The 18,383-nt window shown below is 40.9% G+C and overlaps 1 protein-coding gene across 1 annotated transcript; it reads right to left on the reverse strand.

Moving 5' to 3' along the window:
• Window positions 1-96: 96 nt before the first annotated feature.
• Window positions 97-14,070, reverse strand: eif3eb (eukaryotic translation initiation factor 3, subunit E, b). The gene is given in 14 exon segments (XM_047384046.1): window positions 97-395; window positions 1,510-1,644; window positions 1,747-1,789; window positions 1,791-1,820; window positions 2,420-2,529; window positions 6,788-6,889; window positions 6,969-7,095; window positions 7,226-7,350; window positions 8,623-8,748; window positions 8,831-8,935; window positions 9,437-9,479; window positions 9,587-9,704; window positions 11,206-11,323; window positions 13,933-14,070. Coding segments are annotated over 14 exon segments (1,311 nt in total). The 5' UTR covers window positions 14,023-14,070; the 3' UTR covers window positions 97-356.
• Between the last annotated feature and the right edge of the window lie 4,313 nt (window positions 14,071-18,383).

The raw sequence follows: 18,383 nt of genomic DNA on the forward strand, positions 1-18,383 counted from the left end.
AATCCATCCTGAAGAGGTTCCTTCTCACTTCATCTAGAAGGGTTCTGCAGAACACAATAATGATCCCATCTAGTGGCCAAAAGAAGAAGAACCAAATCAAGAGGGATACAAACATTTAATGTAATGACTTAAAAGGTCAGAGCAGCATTTCAAAACCATCCAAACAAAACTAAAAAGTTAAGTTAGTCACATGTTTCAAACAGGAGAAAATAAATAAAAAGTCTTCATCAGACTCATCTGCAGCTTCTAGATTTAGTTTTGCTCAATAAGTTACAAAATTACTGGTTAAACTGGTAATAAACAGCTTAGATATTATTAAAATGAGCTGTTTGGATCTTCATGAGGGTGGTTCCATCTCAGTAAAAGCCGGGGTCCTGAGCCGCCCAGTTTGGTGTCTAAAAGAAGGAAAAAAAAACAATAAATTATCAGAAAAAAAGAAAAGTGGACAAAAAACCCAAATAATTTCTGAAACTGGTGAGCAGTTCACTTCCAGTCAGAACAACAAGAACTCTACCGAGCCCAGAGTTTCATACTTCAGGGCATAAGATCAGGGCAGCGGTGACTGGTCCTCAGACTCCATCGACATCTGGACTTCAAGCATCATTTTAAGAATAAAAAGTGAAACTATTTTATGCCAACTGGCTGCGAGTGTGTGTGTGTGTGTGTGTGTGTGTGCGTCAGTTGTGTTCGGCTCCGTCTGAACTGCAGCTTTAAAACAAACATGGCGGATAAAGTGTCGGCTTCACAGGATCAAATTAAACGTTTTTCAAAGATCAAAAAGTCTGGGAGCTGATGATAAACACAAGGTTTGGCTGTTCTGGCTTGGTTGGATGTGACCCACAGCAGAACAGCACCAGGCATGAGGAGTTTTATTTTCTGCTATTCTTTCCCTCTGGGAAACATGCGGAGCCACATCTAACTGATAAACGGTGTGTCTCTGGAGGCTTACATGCACACAACCAAATCAGATTCACTTCATCTCGTTTTAACTCATTTTATTGCAGAAATAAAGTAAAAATCAATCAAATGAATCAAATTCAACCTAAACAAACTGAATCCAGATAAATACGAGCTCCAGTCTTCAGTATTACAAGTTTAACAGATTCATTTTCTTGTGGAGCTTCACTCTGAACTGAGGCTTCGTGTTCACTTCCAGTTGAAACATTTTTCTGATTGGATCAGAACCAGCTCTTACCAGTAAACTCCCAAGGATTATTAATGTCATTTGATTTGATTTTCTGTATCATTGTGGTGTTTTTCCTCATGTACAGCGCCTTGTTGCTGAAAAGCGCTATATAAATAAACTTGACTTGACCATTCTTGATTTTCATGGATGCTTTTGGCGCCTAGTTTGCACTTTAAAACTGAAAATGTTGACATTATTCAATAAACGTGAAATGTTGTAAAATGACTAAACAGGTCGACATTTGAGAGCCTAATAATCCGTTTTAGCTGACATTTATTCATCTAAAACTGAAGCCTCCACAGGACTCCACCGGGTCGGTTTACCTCATTCCTGTTGCTGTGGGCCACCCTCTTCTCGATGTTCATGGCCAACATCTGGCTGTGGAAAGACAAGCTCTTGGTCTTCTCAATCGCCTGCTGGTACGGCGACACTGCGTTGTTTCCCATGACAACGTGACCCTGGCAAACAAACACCCAGCTCATCATTTTACTGCCAGACAACAGCAGAACCTCCTGTTCACTCTGGATCAGATGACGGGCTCAGGGACTAGGAAGCCTCACCAGTTTGGAGTCGATCTTGGCGTCTAGTCTGGCGTTTCGGATCTGGAGACATGTTGAGTTTGTCTGCCAGCATGCTGCACAGAGCCAAAGAACATCTCCTCCCTCATGTTCTCCAACAAACCCCTCAGGTATTTATGCTCAGATTAGAGTACACACATTGGACTCTCAGTTAGCTGAGTTCTGAAAACATCTGGATTTTATTTAAGGCAAACAGAGTAAATGGGGCTGAATAAAAACTCTAGGTATGCCCATCACATAAAATCCCAATAAGTGGTCAGAATGTGAAAAAGTTGAAGGAGTATGAATACTTTCGGATGCATCAGAACCATATCTGGGCCCAGCTGTGGTAGAACTATGCGGTTTGCTGTCCTGCTGTGGAGGAGCTCCACCCACTGAGTTGCTATTTGTTTCCTGTACATCAATAAAGTTTAATCACACAATAAACATGTTGTCTGTTTGGGTCCCAGCCTCAACCATCACTTTGTTTATTAGGGTATTAAAAGGTGATTAGTGCATCACCGCCCCCTTCTGGTCAAGGTAGGCATCATCAGAACAACATGTAGCAGTTTGACAGCAACAAATATTCACTGTTTTACATGAAGCTCATATTTCTTGGAAGATTCTAGATTGCAGACGTGTTTTGGCCCAGAAGCCCATTTTAAAGACTCGGTACCTAATGCTGATGCACTGATGTATCCGACAGAAGGTCTCAAAGATAAAGAGACGGGCGTTCTCGATAAAATCCTCCAAACAAGCCACCAGGAAGAAATCGTTCATCAGAACCTAGAAGAAAACAGTGGAACCAATCCTTAACAGCAGGTCAGCAATGATTATTGAACACCTGCAGGTTAGAAGCTTCCACCCACTCATTGTTGGCATGATCATTACTGCTACAAGTTTAACATGAACTCAAGGTTATTATGGGTTTTCTTTAAATCACACTGTAGCTGAGGTAGCTTGTGTTAGAGGGCTGTAAAGAACTGTACGTGTTTAGCACTGCTCTCAACCTGGACACCACTTAGGCCAGGATTCAGCTCGGGTCGGGATGTTAGACTGAGGTGCAGCTGTCAGGATAGTGAAGGCAGGAGACAAACTCCTTCAACTGCTCTGAACTTGGGGTGAAACAGCTTACAGGTCTCTTACAGCAGCGAGTGTTCGCTGTATAGGTTCAGCTGAGTTCTTGTCCATTTACATAGCGTGCAGGTGTGTGTGTGTGTGTGTGTGTGTGATTTCCTAGAACAAACAGAATACACAAACTAAGTTTGAGTAGTCCTATCATTACACATTACATAATGAACGGAGTGGATACAATACAGCTAGCTCGGACTTAGCAACAGGCGAACAACATAAAATAGATAAACCTCTAACTGCTCATATAGTCCCCAAAAACACCCAAAAATCACACAACTTACTTGTCAATACTTGGGTCAAAATTATTCGTACATCTGAGATATTTCCAAGCATTCACCTGCGTCTGATACTAAGTGATGCTGTAAGTTTCAGAACCCGTTTGAACCCGACTGGGTCAAGTTCTGGTAACCGGTCATGATAGAGTGCAGCTGGAGAACAGCATAAAAATGGTTAGTTTCACAGCATCATCAGAGTGAACAGCACCACATGGTGGTGGCAGCATCATGCTGTGGGTCTGTTTACATGAAAGTGGGATCGGAGCATTGCACAAAGTGGAAGGAATAATAATAAATAAGATATGTTAAATATAACACGCATGTATACTTGTGCACAAAAAACACCAACAGACTGTTTACAAGAAATGGAGAGACTGGAAAAAAACAGCAGGGATGTGAAAACTTATTGAAGGTTATAACATCAAACAGCTGCTGGGAGGAAGGACATGGAGGCTTCTCCAAGATTTTCACCATGATGTCCATTCAAACTCCTCTTTAAAATAAAGTCCAGATTCCTGTGCATTGAGCCTCAACTCTCCCCCTGGAGTCCAACTGCAAGAGAACATCTACACCTCAACCAGAACCTTCAGAAAAAGAACCTGAACTGAAGTGATTCCTGAGAATCTAATCTCCACATGAGGAAAGACAAGGATCCTTCATTTCAATGAATACACAGGATGGAAAACAGGAACTAGGAGTCCTTTCTAACCTTAATGTCTAGGGATGGGTACCGAAACCGGTACTTTTATAGGCACCGACCGGATTCTGTCGGTACTACCGAGTACCTATTCACGTAAAATCAAATGGTACCATGTTTCCTACCTAAACACATCATGGTGACACAGAGGGAGTGGAAGAGTGGGCGATTTTCCATGCCGGACTTGAACACAGCATTGTACGCACAAGAACGTGATGACGTCAGCAGCCACTGGTACTGTTCAGCGCCATAGAAAGAGAAATTGTACAATTGTAGAAATTGTAGAAATTCTCTTTCTATGGCGCTGGTACCGTTAACAAAGCAAGGCTGATAGAAAGGTCTCTAAAGTATGGCTCCACTTTTCAAAATGCGCTGCAGATTACGCTAGGTGCAATATTTGTCACATGAATGTAAGGCCAGCGGAGGGAATACTTCTAATCTGAGGAAGCAGATGGTTAAACTCCAGATTTTTCTCGTCAGCCTCAGATTTACGGCTACAACTCCTATATTCTGCAGTTAGCACGCCTGCATCCGTTTGTAATCCAGGTGTAAAGTTTAAACAAACAAACTTGTATTTCTTCTTCTTTGGCAGTTGGCAAATAACTTTATGGTGTGCTGGTATGTGCACTCCATACCGAGTGTGGTTCTTCATGGTTTTAAATCTTATTTACTTTTACAACAATCACATTCTATTTATTAATTTAGTTTTTTTGAAAAATCTAATTATAATTTCAATATGTTTGCTACCTAAACTTCTTTGCAAAGTATCTCTCAAAATAAAATGTTCTTTAATACCTACAAATTCTCTCCTTAAAATTGTTCTTTCTTGTTCATATTTCTGACACTTCAATATTACATGTTCTATTGTTTCCTCCTCTCCACAATAATCACATTTTCCTGTATTATATTTCTTTATCTTAAACAATGTAGAATTAAGTCCTTTATGTCCAAATCTTAATCTTGTAATTCATCTTTCCTCTTTTCTACTCCTTCTTCCTGTTCTTACTTCTCCTACTATCTTGTTGATTCTGTAAAACCATCTTCCTTTCTTTTCTTCATCCCACCTTTTTTGCAACTCTTTCCTGATTCTCTGTTTAATTATATTTCTTGCCTCTGACCTATTAATATTAATTATAAAGTTAATGTTGTTTTGTGTTGCCTTCTTTGCCATCCTGTCCACCTTCTCATTCCCTCCAACTCCTACATGTTCGGGTACCCATAAAAACACTAATATTAATCCCATTCTTTGTATTCTAAATAAAGTATGTTTTATTTCCAACAAAATGTCTGGTCTACCCTCTGAATGATTATGTTTTAAACTTAATAATGCTGAACTTGAGTCTGAACAAATGATTGTTTTTAATGGTTTTATATCCTCCACCCACTGCACTGCTAACAATATGGCTAATAATTCTCCTGAATATACTAATAATCCATCTGTAATTCTTTTTCCTACTTTTATTTTAAATTATGGTATTATAAATGCTATTTCTATTTTTTCATCTATTTTTGATGCGTCTGTGTAAATCTGAACATAATGATAGTAATTGTTTATATATTCCTGTATTATACTTGAATCTAATCTACATTTTGGATCCTTTTTCTTTTCCATCAACACCATATCCATCACTGCTTCTGGTAACAGCCACGGTGGCACTACTGGTAAAGGCAACATTGAACTTATTTCTTTTTCATATATTTGAAATTCTTCTGCTATATTATTGATAATCCAACCAAAACTCTTAACTTGTTTTTTTTCTTTTTCCCAGCATGGTTTTAAAATATCACGAAATAACACATATGTTTAATATTTGAGATATTAAACAAACTAACATTTATTACTACATAAACACACAGAAAAGTACCAAAAAACTGGTACCGTTGAATACCGGTACCGATATCTGGTACTTCTGAATCGGTACCGTATCAGTTGAAATGTCAATGTCTAATAATGCAGGAACAGAATCTACTATTTTAGGTTTGTTATATTAATAGTTTGCGTTGCATGTTTTTGGCACCAAATATGAAACATTTCTGTGTAAAAACTCTTATTAACTTTACTACAAAGTGATCAGATCAGCATCACATAACCAACCTTTACAAGCTTTTGTCCTTTTCTCAACCCTTTCTGAATATTCACCTGTAAACAGTTTGATTTGTAAATAAAATGATTAAAACATTTTCTTGGGATGTCTTGTATTTGGGTTTTTCTGATCAGGGGAGAATATGAACCACTGAGGATTTTGAATGAATAAATGTAACAGGTCTATAAGGTGTAATAGGTGTGTGCCTCATCACTGCTTCAGCCCTGCAGAGTGACTCGTCACTTTTATTTAGGTGTAGGCTGAAGAGGACACACCAGGTGGAGCCAGAGGGAACCATCATTTCTTTCTGCTTTCCATCCCGTGATGCAGAGTTTTCTTGATCAGAGTATTTACAGACCCTCTGAACATTTCTTTAGGGCTTTGCTTTGCACAGTGGTTGCTTTTCCACTCCCTCCTAATTAATATGACTTGTTTTGTCCTTGAGGGGAAAAGATGAGGGCAGTTCACAAAGAGAAGTACAAAAGAAATAAAATACATCAGGAAAACATGAAAGTAAAGAGTTAACCAGCATAAATGGACACTGATTTGTGAGTTAAATGTGTTTCTTAGCTTTTGTTCTCCAAGGAACCTACACTCAACTGCTGAGCTGCAGGCAGAGGTCTGTAAAGAGAAATCTGACAGCAGCTCTGCTTTGGAAATCAAAGCTAGAGGAACCAAATAAGGCCAGATGCGGATTTGCTGCGGCTGCAGAGTTAAATGCCTGGAACTGGGAGATCAGAGCGCTTCTGATTAACCTTCAGTGCCAGGAGACGCACAACTTCTCCAGGCTGATTTTAAAGCCTGTGCACCGTGACAACCACTTCAGAGCAGAGATGTCAGGATGCTGAACTCACCGACTCACACTCCCTCAGCTTCTTTTGAGCGCTGTCAAAGTCAAAGTGCACGTAGAGACACTCCACAAACTCTGTGATCGGGTCCTTGTATGTGTACGACTCCTGAAACAGCACCAGAAACAACGCTGATGAGCAATGAAGCTTCTGTGGGCCATTCAAATCAGTCTAAACAGCTTCCTACCTGCTGGATGACTTTCACCAGGTCCTTCAGCACCTGCCGTCGCTTCCGTACATCCTTGTTGGTGATGACTGCAGTTGTGAGGTACCGTTGGATGTGTGGACAAATCGTCTGGATGGCATTCAAGTACCTGGAAAACACAGAACCACCAGAAACATGAGAACCTGATGATTCAACAGTGATGAAAGGGCTAAAGGTTCCCTGAGTCACGTGTTCTCATGCACACATCCTGCTAGAGGTTCTTTGAAATGTTGACTCACTGAGGCTGGTAGAGGAAGAGATCGATGATGTTGTCTCTGCCTTTGGGATGGTTGAAAAACACAAACAGAGACCAGTGGATGAGCCAGGTCCTCTGCTGGAGCGACTGGAGGGGAGAGCTCACAGACTGAAGGAGACACAAACACAGGGAGGAGAAAATGTGAAGAAAACACCCCGACATTCCTTTCCCTGCAACGCCCTACGGAGCAGTTGATGCTCTGAGGCCCCTGACTCCAACACACAGCAGAAAGAAAAGGTCTCCACACATCTGTTAGCTGTTTTTCATCTATTATGTGACAGGAATTTCTGGGCCACAATTTCATAAATTCTGCTTGGCCCCAGAACACTGGACATAATCTATAGACACCGTGCCCACAGCGAAGCATGGTGGTGGCAGCATCATGCTCCGGGGTGACTTTTCTTCACATGGAACTAGAATTTCACTTACTGTGAATAAAATCATGACCTTTGATCCAGAACCTTGAGGCATCTGATAGAAAGCTGAAGATAAAGATATCCATTACAAAGAAGTCCAAATGGTCCAATTTAACCACAAGGTTCTTCACAGTTGAAGATGTGGACAGTTCTGTAACCCGGTTGCTGCAGCTTTTAATATTTTTACTCCAAGGGTATTTTTGGTCCGTTTAAAACTAACTGGTTTGTTTCCCCCTTGGTCCGGTTCGTTTGTTCAGATGTGAACACAGGGTGTGTTGCATTATGGGATGCAGGAAAGTAAAGAAAATAATGACCAAAGGTGGCGTGTGTTTTTCATTCAGTGTACTGCTCAGATCATTTAGCCTGAAACAGAACCTAGAACGGTTCTAATCGGAGAATTCAATTCTCCGTGTTTTCTACCAGCTCAGAAAACAGAATCTGCTTCCTGTATTGAGGCGACTGTGGCTCAGTAGGAAGAGTAGTCGTCTGGCAATCAGAAGGTTGTGGGTTCGATTCCAGCTTCCTCCTGACACTTAACCTCAAGTTGCCTACCGATCTGCGTATCAGTGTATGAATGTGTGAGCGTTAGTGAGTGTGATTGGGTGAATGTGGCGCTAGTGTAAAGCACTTTGAGCGGTCTGTATGACTGGAAAAGCTCTATATAAGTTCAGTCCATTTACAGTTGGTTCTTTCCTGGACTAATCGGACCCATAAACAGACTGAACGACCTGGTTGTGGTTCGCTTGGAATTTTCTGTGTGAGGAAAGAAACCAAACCTCTGGAAAAAGTTAAACTCATCACCTGATCTGAACTACAGGTGTGAAAAGGCCCTAAAATGGGTTGTTTGTGTGTCAGCTGGATTCTACAGCGGAAACACACAACCCTGACATGTTAACAGGGGTGTTTAAACTTTTTAGATCCACAGAACAAACAACATAAAGTTTGGTCCCAGTTTTATTCTTACGTTGTTGTCAATGGTTTCCCTCAGACGGGTCAGATCCTCCATAGCTGCTTCCCAGTTCTGCATCGGGATCTCTGAGGCCAGTTTTCCCCATAAAGAACTCAAAGCATTCCTGTCTGTGGAGGGAACCTGAGAACCAACAAGAAACTTCATCGGAGCCAAAGCGGACCTAAAGAGTTCCTGCTAACAAGTTCCATGTAGATGTTCTCACCAGGACGCAGAAGAAGTAGAGGTATTCTGCAGCCCCAGAGTAGTTCCCGCACTCATACTGGAACTTTGCATACCTGTACAGCGTGTCCAGGTACTCCTGACGAAACTGAGAGCAGACAAAACATGAATCATTAAAACCTGAGATTTATTTTAAGGGAGGGAATTATTAGCAAACATTTCATGATGAGCAACAGAAAAGGGCTAAAATAAAAATGCTGCTGAAAGTTGACAATCCGCCGTTTTAAGGAGTTTTTCCTTTCTAGCACATTAATGATTGAAGCTGAACGGTCGACAGCGTGCAGCTGAGTGGGGAATACGGCAACACGTGTCATCTTTCAGGAAGGAGGCACGACCCCATGGTCGGACTAATTAGGAGGAAAATCTGTGACCTGCATCTCGGTCTGAGAGGTCAGATTAGGGATCATTAAACGGAAAGTCGCCTGGAGCTCCTCTGATTATGGAGTGGGTAATAAGCACATCAGTGGGTGTTGCTGGATGATTACCGTCGCAGAGGCAGCTGGTTGTTATGGAAACATGAGCACACATGGTGCCAGAGGACTTTTTCTACAGGAAGAAACAGAACAAATGACAACGTCTAAAAACGTACATTGTGTTTCTCTGACAGGTAGTCAAACAGCATCCTCCCATCCCTGAGGAGCACACAGGGGTCAAGAAGATGATCAGTTCATGTATCCCATCCACGCTGTTAGGAATACTGCAGAGGGTTGCTATGACAGAAGGTGTGTCTCTTTCAGACCTGGTGGACTGCATCTGCCGTGTGGTCTCTGGGTCTTCAAACATCTTGATGATGGGCTCTGTCTCCGACTGGAGCTGCTTCAGTTGGGCCACCACGTTGCTCCTCTTCTCCCTCAAGGCTGGATAACAAACATCATGTCAGCTGCACACCAGATGTAGAATAGTTCAGGTTGATTTAGTCTCGAAACAGAAACTGAATGTTTTACTTTAACAAGACAAGGAATAATCATTTATTTTGATGATCTTCTTCAGGTGAATTACCTGAGGATAAACGACTAAACAGACTTTTATTCTGTTTCTGACAGAAGAGCTGCTCCTATAAAATATACTCTAATCCTTCCATCATCTTCTGCTTATTCAAGATCAGAGGATTCAGGCAAAAAGTTCAAACACTCTCCAGAACCTTCTGGTGGATCCTAATATGTTCCCATTTCAAAAGGGATATATAGTCCCTCCACTGAGTTCTGGGTCTACTCCCAGTGAGATTTACCTCCAAAGGAAGGAATCCAGAAGACATCCTGATCAGAGAACCCCCTTAGCTTACCTCTTTTGATTTGGAGGAGCAGCAGCTCTTCTCCAAGCTCCCCCTAAATGGTGAAGCTCCTCACCTTCTCTCTAGAGCAGAGCCTGGCCACCCCACACACAGACGAAGCTCATTGAGCTTCTTGTATTCAGTATCTGGTTCAGTCATGATCCATATCTCAGGACCATGCTGCAAATCCTCTTTGCACACCACTAGAGACCAGAGCAAGCAGAGCATGGCTCATTTTTATTACATAAAGAGACCTTTCTAAGGGGAATTAGCCAATTGTGTTGTCCTGCTTACAACCTATTTGTAATTTCTTAATGACCTGACCCCTTTATGACCTTTTGGCCTACAAAAAAGATCTTTAAGCTGCACTAAACAAATATCAACAATTAAATTAAAGACAGAGCGCCTAAAAGCATGGTACTCCAAGAATTAAAAAACATTTATTGCAGTTCAGTTCTTTATGGCAAGCATAACGATGAATTAGGGATAAACGGTACTGCTTCAACCAGAACCAGACCAAAAATCTGCCCAAACGCTGTCATTCTCTTCTGTGGTAAAGTACAGGCGGACTGGGCTTAACACAGAGAGCTTTTAAATTTCTCCATAGGCTGCCAGTTTGTTAGGTCTCCGCTGCTGCCTACAGACAACATTTCTCCTGACTGAATAAATAATGTAAATATTCCCTTCATCTACTCAAGTTCAACCTGCAGACATTGCTGTCATCACCTCATGCTTCAGAGGCCACTGTGTCTGCAGTGGTGTCTGATTTCAGCCTCATATTCATTTTTCTCTGCTTCCGTTGTGAAAATAGTCATTACCATAAAGAGCAGCAAGCCTGAATATAGTTGAAAAGAAAAGGTTAGGAAAATTATGAACTATGACCCTCTAACCCTTTTTAGTTTGATGTTAATCTTTGCATTCTTGTTTCTAATTAAACAACAGTTTCCTTTAGTTGTTTTCCATCCTAAGTTGGATTGTTAACATATTATAGAGTGCGGGACTTTATTCAGACTCAAATTCAGATGTTTTATCCTGAGACTCTAAGCAGAATCTTTAACTGAAGTTGTGACAGGACAGCTCGCTCTTACAGTGTGGGATTTCTTCGTCTGGGTACCAGTTTTTGTACACATCCATGGCGAAGTCCACCATGTTGGTGTCACTGAGGAGCTCCAGCTTTCCCTGGAGGAGTTCCTTCTCATTGTAGATCTGTCAACACAAAACAATTCAATTCAGTTTATTTATATAGCGCCAATTCACAACACATGTCGTCTCAAGGTTCTTCACAACAGTCAGGTTCATACATTCCAATTAATCCTAACAATTGAACAATGCAGTCAGATTCAGTTATTTATTTAAATTGGATAAAAAGTTTTTCTATCTAAGGAAACCCAGCAGATTGCATCCAGTCAGTGACTAGCAGCATTCACTCCTCCTGGATGATCATGTAGAGACAGTGGACAGTCACTGGTGTTGACTTTGCAGCAATCCCTCATACTGAGCATGCATGTAGCAACAGTGGAGAGGAAAAACTCCCTTTTAACAGGAAGAAACTTTATATGTGAGGAGGAGAATTTTAAATTCTATTCTGGATTTAACAGGGAGCCAATGAAGGGAAGCTAAAATAGGAGAAATATGATCTCTCTTTTTAATTTTCATCAGAACTCTTGCTGCAGCATTTTGAATCAGCTGAAGGCTTTTAACTGCATTTTGTGGACATTCTGATAGTTAAGAATTACAATAGTCCAGCCTTGAAGTAACAAATGCATGGACTAGTTTTTCAGCGTCACTCCTGGACAGGATATTTCTAATTTTGGCAATGTTCTGGAGATGAAAGAAGGAAATCCTAGAAACCTGTTTAATATGGGATTTAAATGACATGTCCTAGTCAAAGTTAACACCAAAACACATTTATATTATTAACTATCTCAGAAAATAAAACTTTAAATATCCCAGGGGTGACCATAACATCACTCATATTCGTCATAAATCTTTTCAGACTGTGCATAGAAAAATCCTGAACAGTCTTCAGGATTTGTGGCCCTGGCCTTCTGCATAACATCTCAAAAACCTACTTTAAATGTTTTCTCCCTTTTGTTTTCTAACAGGATCATTTCACATTTATTTAATGATAAGGTTTAGACCGAGGAGGTTAATCCATGACACCTCTCCACCATGTGTTTTTCTCTGCATCCATCATGATCTGAGATGGTGTCACGAATGTAAAAGGTCCAGAAATCTCTCTCTGAGCGACACACTCCAGCTGATTCTGAGAGATCCCAAACTGATCGCAGGTCAGAACGGAAATATTGTCCCTCCAGCAGGTTTTGAGTGCGGCCCAGAGGTCCGAACCGTTCTAGTGCACGCTGAACGCCATGACCTGATGACGCCAACAGAACCTCTATGTTTGATTTTACTGCACTGGCAGGCTGCTCTGGATTATTGTCACAAGCTGAAAAATCTAAATGTTTCCAGATGAAGGATTATACAGCGATGGTGTCATTCTGTGAATATAAGGATCTGTCTCCTGTGAGAGAGCTTCTGATTACTTCTGAGATCCTGCTCATCTGCTGCCTATTACTCCACTGGCTTCCTGCATGTGTCTAGTTCCTATAAACCTCATAAGGGCGCACAGCAAACATTTACGACAATAACCCAGCGAGTAGTGGAGATGCTTCCATCAGCGAGTCTGCAGCTGCTCATTTTGCTCCAGTCTGTGGATTTATAGCCACAAAACTAACCTTTAGGAAAATGAAAATGATTTTTATTTTGATTTCAGATTTTAACTGTAATGTTTATTCCAAGGAACATCTACAGCAACACAGATGGTGTTTTGGCTTAATCAAGGAGTATTACAAGGCAATGACCTAACATTTATTTGAAGAACTGATAAAGGTAGAACAGCTTAGAAAACTTGGAGAAGGTTTCTCAACAATATCTGAGAAAACTGAAAAGCTGCGATTTTCGGATTACAGCTTTTTTCAGGATTTTATGTAAATATTTAGGAACAGCCCAGACAGACTCAAGTCTAACCTGGAAACCGCTGAAACACCAGTGTCACCTTTCACAGTTTAACATCATCATCGTACAGCTCTGGCCCTGTGTGGAGCAGAGGAAATTCTGCATAAATTCAAACTTGTGCTGTTTTTAAGTTTTAGTGAACTTGTTGGTTGTGTTGTCATCCCACCCTGAAAAAAAAAGAACCGTTCAAATATGTCGAGTCGCAAATGGATGGAAATTTCTGACCAGCACTATGATCTTGGCATCATTCTTTAAATGTTTTTATATGAAATGTTTCAACATATAACTCTCAATAATCTACATACTGACAGCTCCAGCAACCCTGTAGTAGATATAAAAGTAGCCTGAAGAACTGTTGGTCCTTCTATCAATACAGGAGAATCAGACTGCTTTTACAAATGATTTATTTCTTATTTCTTAACATCATTTGTATGAAATAAGGTAAAATTTCAACTTTTTGCATAACTTTCGTGTCATTCATGTTGAACCAACATTAATCCAGACGGTTTAAAGCTAACAGGCTGTCAGCTTACAGCACTAATTATCTTTAGAAACGACACTTTTCTAAACATTTTCTCATTAACTCAGTAAAAACCAGCATCATTACTGAGAAGAGGGTTAGCTCTGTGGCTAATGCTAGCAGCTAGCTGTTAGCCACAGGGTTAGCTCTGTGGCTAATGCTAGCAGCTAGCTGTTAGCCTGTCTAAGGTGACTGTGAATGTTTAAACCAGCCAGAAACCCAGCTAACAAACATGTCCAGACCGTGTTAACTTCTCACTGTGAATAAACGCGCGTACCTCTTTCACAGATAAGAACTCCAACAGAGGAAAAACCAGATGTCGGTCCACAAAATGGGCTATCTTAGTTGTTAGATCGTATTCCGCCATCTTTACCGGCCTTAAAACAAAACTTTATTGACCAACAGAGGACAGACGCCAGCTGACAATCATGTGACTATCCGTTTATTATTATTGTTGTTATTAATATTATTGTCCGTTTTGTTATATTTGGTCTGGTAGCCCATATGCTTGTGTCTGAGTTTCCTAACTGCCAGCTGCCGCTCAGTGAAAAATGCTAAGTAAAATACAGAAAAACTGTTAAAAGCAGGAATTTCAGCAACAGTATAAAAACCAAAAAGAAAACGTGTATTACATTAACAGCATCAAATAAAATCAGGGTCAAGACTACATTAGTCTATTCCTGATGAAACTATTTTGATCATTACTGAAGCTTATAATAGCAGGACTGGGTGTGTGAGGAGGGGTCTCACCTTCATGTCCCCAGGTCTGCTGCAGATCTGAATCATCAAACAAGCTACTGGGCTCACTTTCTGCCAACACACCACTAAACACTCCTGCAGGCTGTATTTCAGACTGAACTCCTGAAATAGGGTTGGAGGCTGCTGTGCAGGGGACCATGATACTCCCTGAATGAGAGGTTGTGGAGCTGTTTTATCTCCACTGCTTCTGAAACCTGTTCACTTCAGCACTCTGTGGTTCCACTGTAGTTCAGACCAACACCTGCTAAACAGCATACTCTAGAATCGGAACCAAATTCATCAGCTTTATTGCTGTCTCTATTTTTCTGTCTTTAATCAATCCTGCAGCTAAACCTGTTGATCGAAAGAAAAGAAGCTGGGATAGGGTCTAGGATATAAACTGGGCATTGGAAAATAAACAGGAACAAGCAGGCTAAGTTGTGCCAGCTAAAGCCTCTTCTCCAGTTGGAGCCTTTTGCACAGAAAGGGAAATTCTTCCAGAGGGATTCCATGTGGGAATTTACTGTGAGGAAAATGTCTGCTGAGCTGCAGAAGGGATGAGACTCAACAGGTTTTCAAAGTTATGCACTGAGGCTTTTATGAGTTCATCTTCTATTTGAAGTTTAATGTTGAGCTGGATGTGCGTGCAGCCTGTCAGTAATTTACACACTGAGAGACAAAGCCAAATTTGATCTCAGATGTTGAAGGTGTTTCATCTCTCTTATTTTAAACAATGTTCTCAGAGATTAATATTTTCCCCTAAGGAGTTTTTAAGACAATCCAAAAAATAATGAGGTGTCTGATTTTCTGTCTCTGATGGTTTCTAAGGTTTAAACCGTTTGAATTTTTACAAAGTTTCTGTTTCTACCCCTGAGCCTTGCTTCTGATTTAAAGAGCAAACTTTCTGTCATCCAGAGGAAGTTCATTTCAGCTGCTTGTTTCCAAGATCTCCTTCTTTCAGCTCTAATCCATATCTCAGGACCATTGGCGAGAGTTAGAACAAAGGTGGAGCAGAAGATCCAGAGATCCACCTTTCAGCTTAGCTCCTCTATCACAGTCATAGCAGGGGGCAATTCCCTCATTACTGCTGATGAAGCTCTGGTCCATCCCATGCTCCATTCTCTCATCACTCAGGAACTGGTCCTTCTCCTAAGGTGCAGACTCATCTATGACCTGGAGGGAGCACTCCACCTTTTTTATGTACATTTGATCAAACTTATATATGTATTTTTCTCCCATACACAGACAGTCAGTAATGTCTGTTTTTATAAAGAATAAAGACATTTTATCTACACAAACAGAAATAAGAAACTCTGGATGTGAGAGCCAACACAAAGCTTTCCCTCACAGACTCTGATCGAACTCACTGACAGCTGAAGGAAAGATACTCAGATCCTAAAGACGTCCCCACACAGCATAGACATTAAGCTTTGGTGTTTCTGGGTGGAGAAAGAAGCTGTGATCCAGCTGACCTACTTGTCAGCAAGAACAAAATATGTACATCTCAGCATCAAGGCTTTCTTTTACTTGCAGTATTCACCAGTAAACATGTAGGAGATGTGAACATGGTTATGGTGTTTGAGGTAAATAGAGAATTCAGCTCAGCAGGCAAGAAAATCTGGAGCTATGAGCTGCGATTTCTGCCTGGCCTGATTGACTCTGAAGCAGCATTGATTTTTATGATTGCTTTGAAGCTGCAGAACAAACCAAGCCTGAAGAGGTGTGTTGTAAACACAGCAGAGACTCAGAGTCACCTAAAACACTGAAGGTTCAGGTAGAAGAACAACCACAGTCACATCCAGCTGAGAGGACAACAGCTGCAATCATTATTCTGCCCATCAAATGCTTTTATCTGATGAAATCTGGGGCTCCGTCCATCCGTCCGTCCTTCTAAGCAGAGCCACTTTGAATAGGATAGCTGGGTTTGTAAAACCTCCATATCTTTAGAACATATCAAGGGATCACAGAACACTGAACAATTGTTGAGCATGTCTTGGTCTCAATCTAAGAGTTTTTATTATTTCAGCTGATAAAGGCTTTCTTCAACTTTCATTTCTTCCCTTATCAATCATTTTTCTCCATAAGGAAACACTTTGATATGGTAATATAATGTTCACAACAGTTAAACAGTTTGAGTTATTGCAGTTCTTTCAAACCTAAGATTTCCCTTGGGAACGTCATAAATCTGATTAGGTTTAAAGCTCCTCCAGTAAATATCACAGAAATCCTTTTTCTTGTGAGTTTCATCTGAACCAGAAACCAATGGGGTGCACACATACCAGAAACCTCCCGCTGAAAACCTATGACTTTAAACGTCAGTTGGCTGTTTCCTGTAGGACTAATTATTGTACGGTCTGCAGTACGAAACATTCAGACTGAGTCTGGGTGTTTCTGTCAGTCTGTTGTTGGGTCTGACCTGCACAGGATACTGTGTTCCAAGAGTTTCTCCAAAGCAAGTGATCCAATCAAAGGAATTTCATTCTTCTTCCACCTGTTCTTCATTTCTGCTGTTTTGAAGCCACGTTGAGGGATGAGTCTACATGTTTCAGGTCCTAATGTGTTCTGCATTCCAGTGCTTATGTCAACAATCATAAAATTATTTCCTTGACATCCCTTTTTTCATGATAACGTGGCTCTTTAACAACTAAAACATGACGAGATCTGTGTGGGTTTTCATTGACGAGACGATGTTAGTGGGTGCTCTGTCAGACATTCAAATGCATGTCATTTCTTCCTATTGTGCATATAATCTGTCAGTCTAAAGCTGAGAAGTATCAGCAATGCTGCTCCATCCTGTCTTTGTGTGGTCATATCCACCACCACGAGTTTACTGATGGACCATGCCACCCGCGGCACGTTCTAGATAGGAGTTTGGTTGTTGGAAACCACAAAGACACAAAGACATCTATGAACATACTTTTAATATGGTCAATCCGAAAGAAAAACCTAATGTATTGTAGAGCAAGATGGCGTTAATGTGGCCACAAACTAGGTGTGAAAATATCACAAATCTCAAGCTATGCCTAAAGGCTCACCACACTAAAATTCGGATAATCTAAGGATGGAGTTATTGCTTGTGCTAACATTCATTGATTAGCTTATATGTGTTATGTGTAGAAAATACAAGTTATCATATGGCCAGGCAGTAAGTGTGATACGTTGTCATATTGTACAATGAGGAAAATAAGTATTTGAACACCCTGCCACTTTGCAAGTTCTCCCACTTAGAAATCATGGAGTGTCATACCTGCTTGTGTTTTGAGTTCTTGAGTTTGTGGTTTGTTATTTTACCTGGTCTAGTCCTTTGTTTTCTGTCTCTCTGCACCCCAAGCCCACACCTGTTCTGTGTTTTGCCCTGATTGTCTGGTCACGTGTATCATTGGTTCTCCCTGCTGTCCAGTTTTGTATTTAAGTCCCTTTTGTTTCCTTTGTTCCCCGCTGGTTCCTTATGTGTTGTTTGTGTTTTTGTGCACGCCTGGTACCCTGTCTGTTTCCTGCCATGAACAATAAGAGTTCTTCCCCGCATATTGGTCCAACAGAAACCCACATTATGACATGGAGGGGTCTGAAATGTTCATCTTAAGTGCAGGTCCACTGTGAGAGACATAATCTAAAAAAAAATAAAAAATCTGGAAATCACATTGTATGATGTTTTAATAATTTATTTGTGTTACTGCTGCCGATACGTATTTGAACACCTGTGAAAATCAATGCTAATATTTGGTACAGTAGCCTTGGTTTGCAATTACAGAGGTCAAAGGGTTCCTGTAGTTTTTCACCAGGTTTGCACAAACTGCAGCAGGTATTTTGGCCCATTCCTCCACACAGATCTCCAGATCAGCCAGGTTTCTGGACTGTCGCTGAGGGACACGGAGTTTGAGCTCCCTCCAAAGATTTTCAGTAGGGTTTAGGTCTGGAGACTGGTTAGGCCACTCCAGAACCTTGATATGCTTCTTAGGGAGCCACTCCTTGGTTATCCTGGCTGTGTGT

Source organism: Girardinichthys multiradiatus, chromosome 13, assembly GCF_021462225.1.
Source record: "Girardinichthys multiradiatus isolate DD_20200921_A chromosome 13, DD_fGirMul_XY1, whole genome shotgun sequence".
Taxonomy (NCBI): Eukaryota; Metazoa; Chordata; class Actinopteri; order Cyprinodontiformes; family Goodeidae; genus Girardinichthys; species Girardinichthys multiradiatus.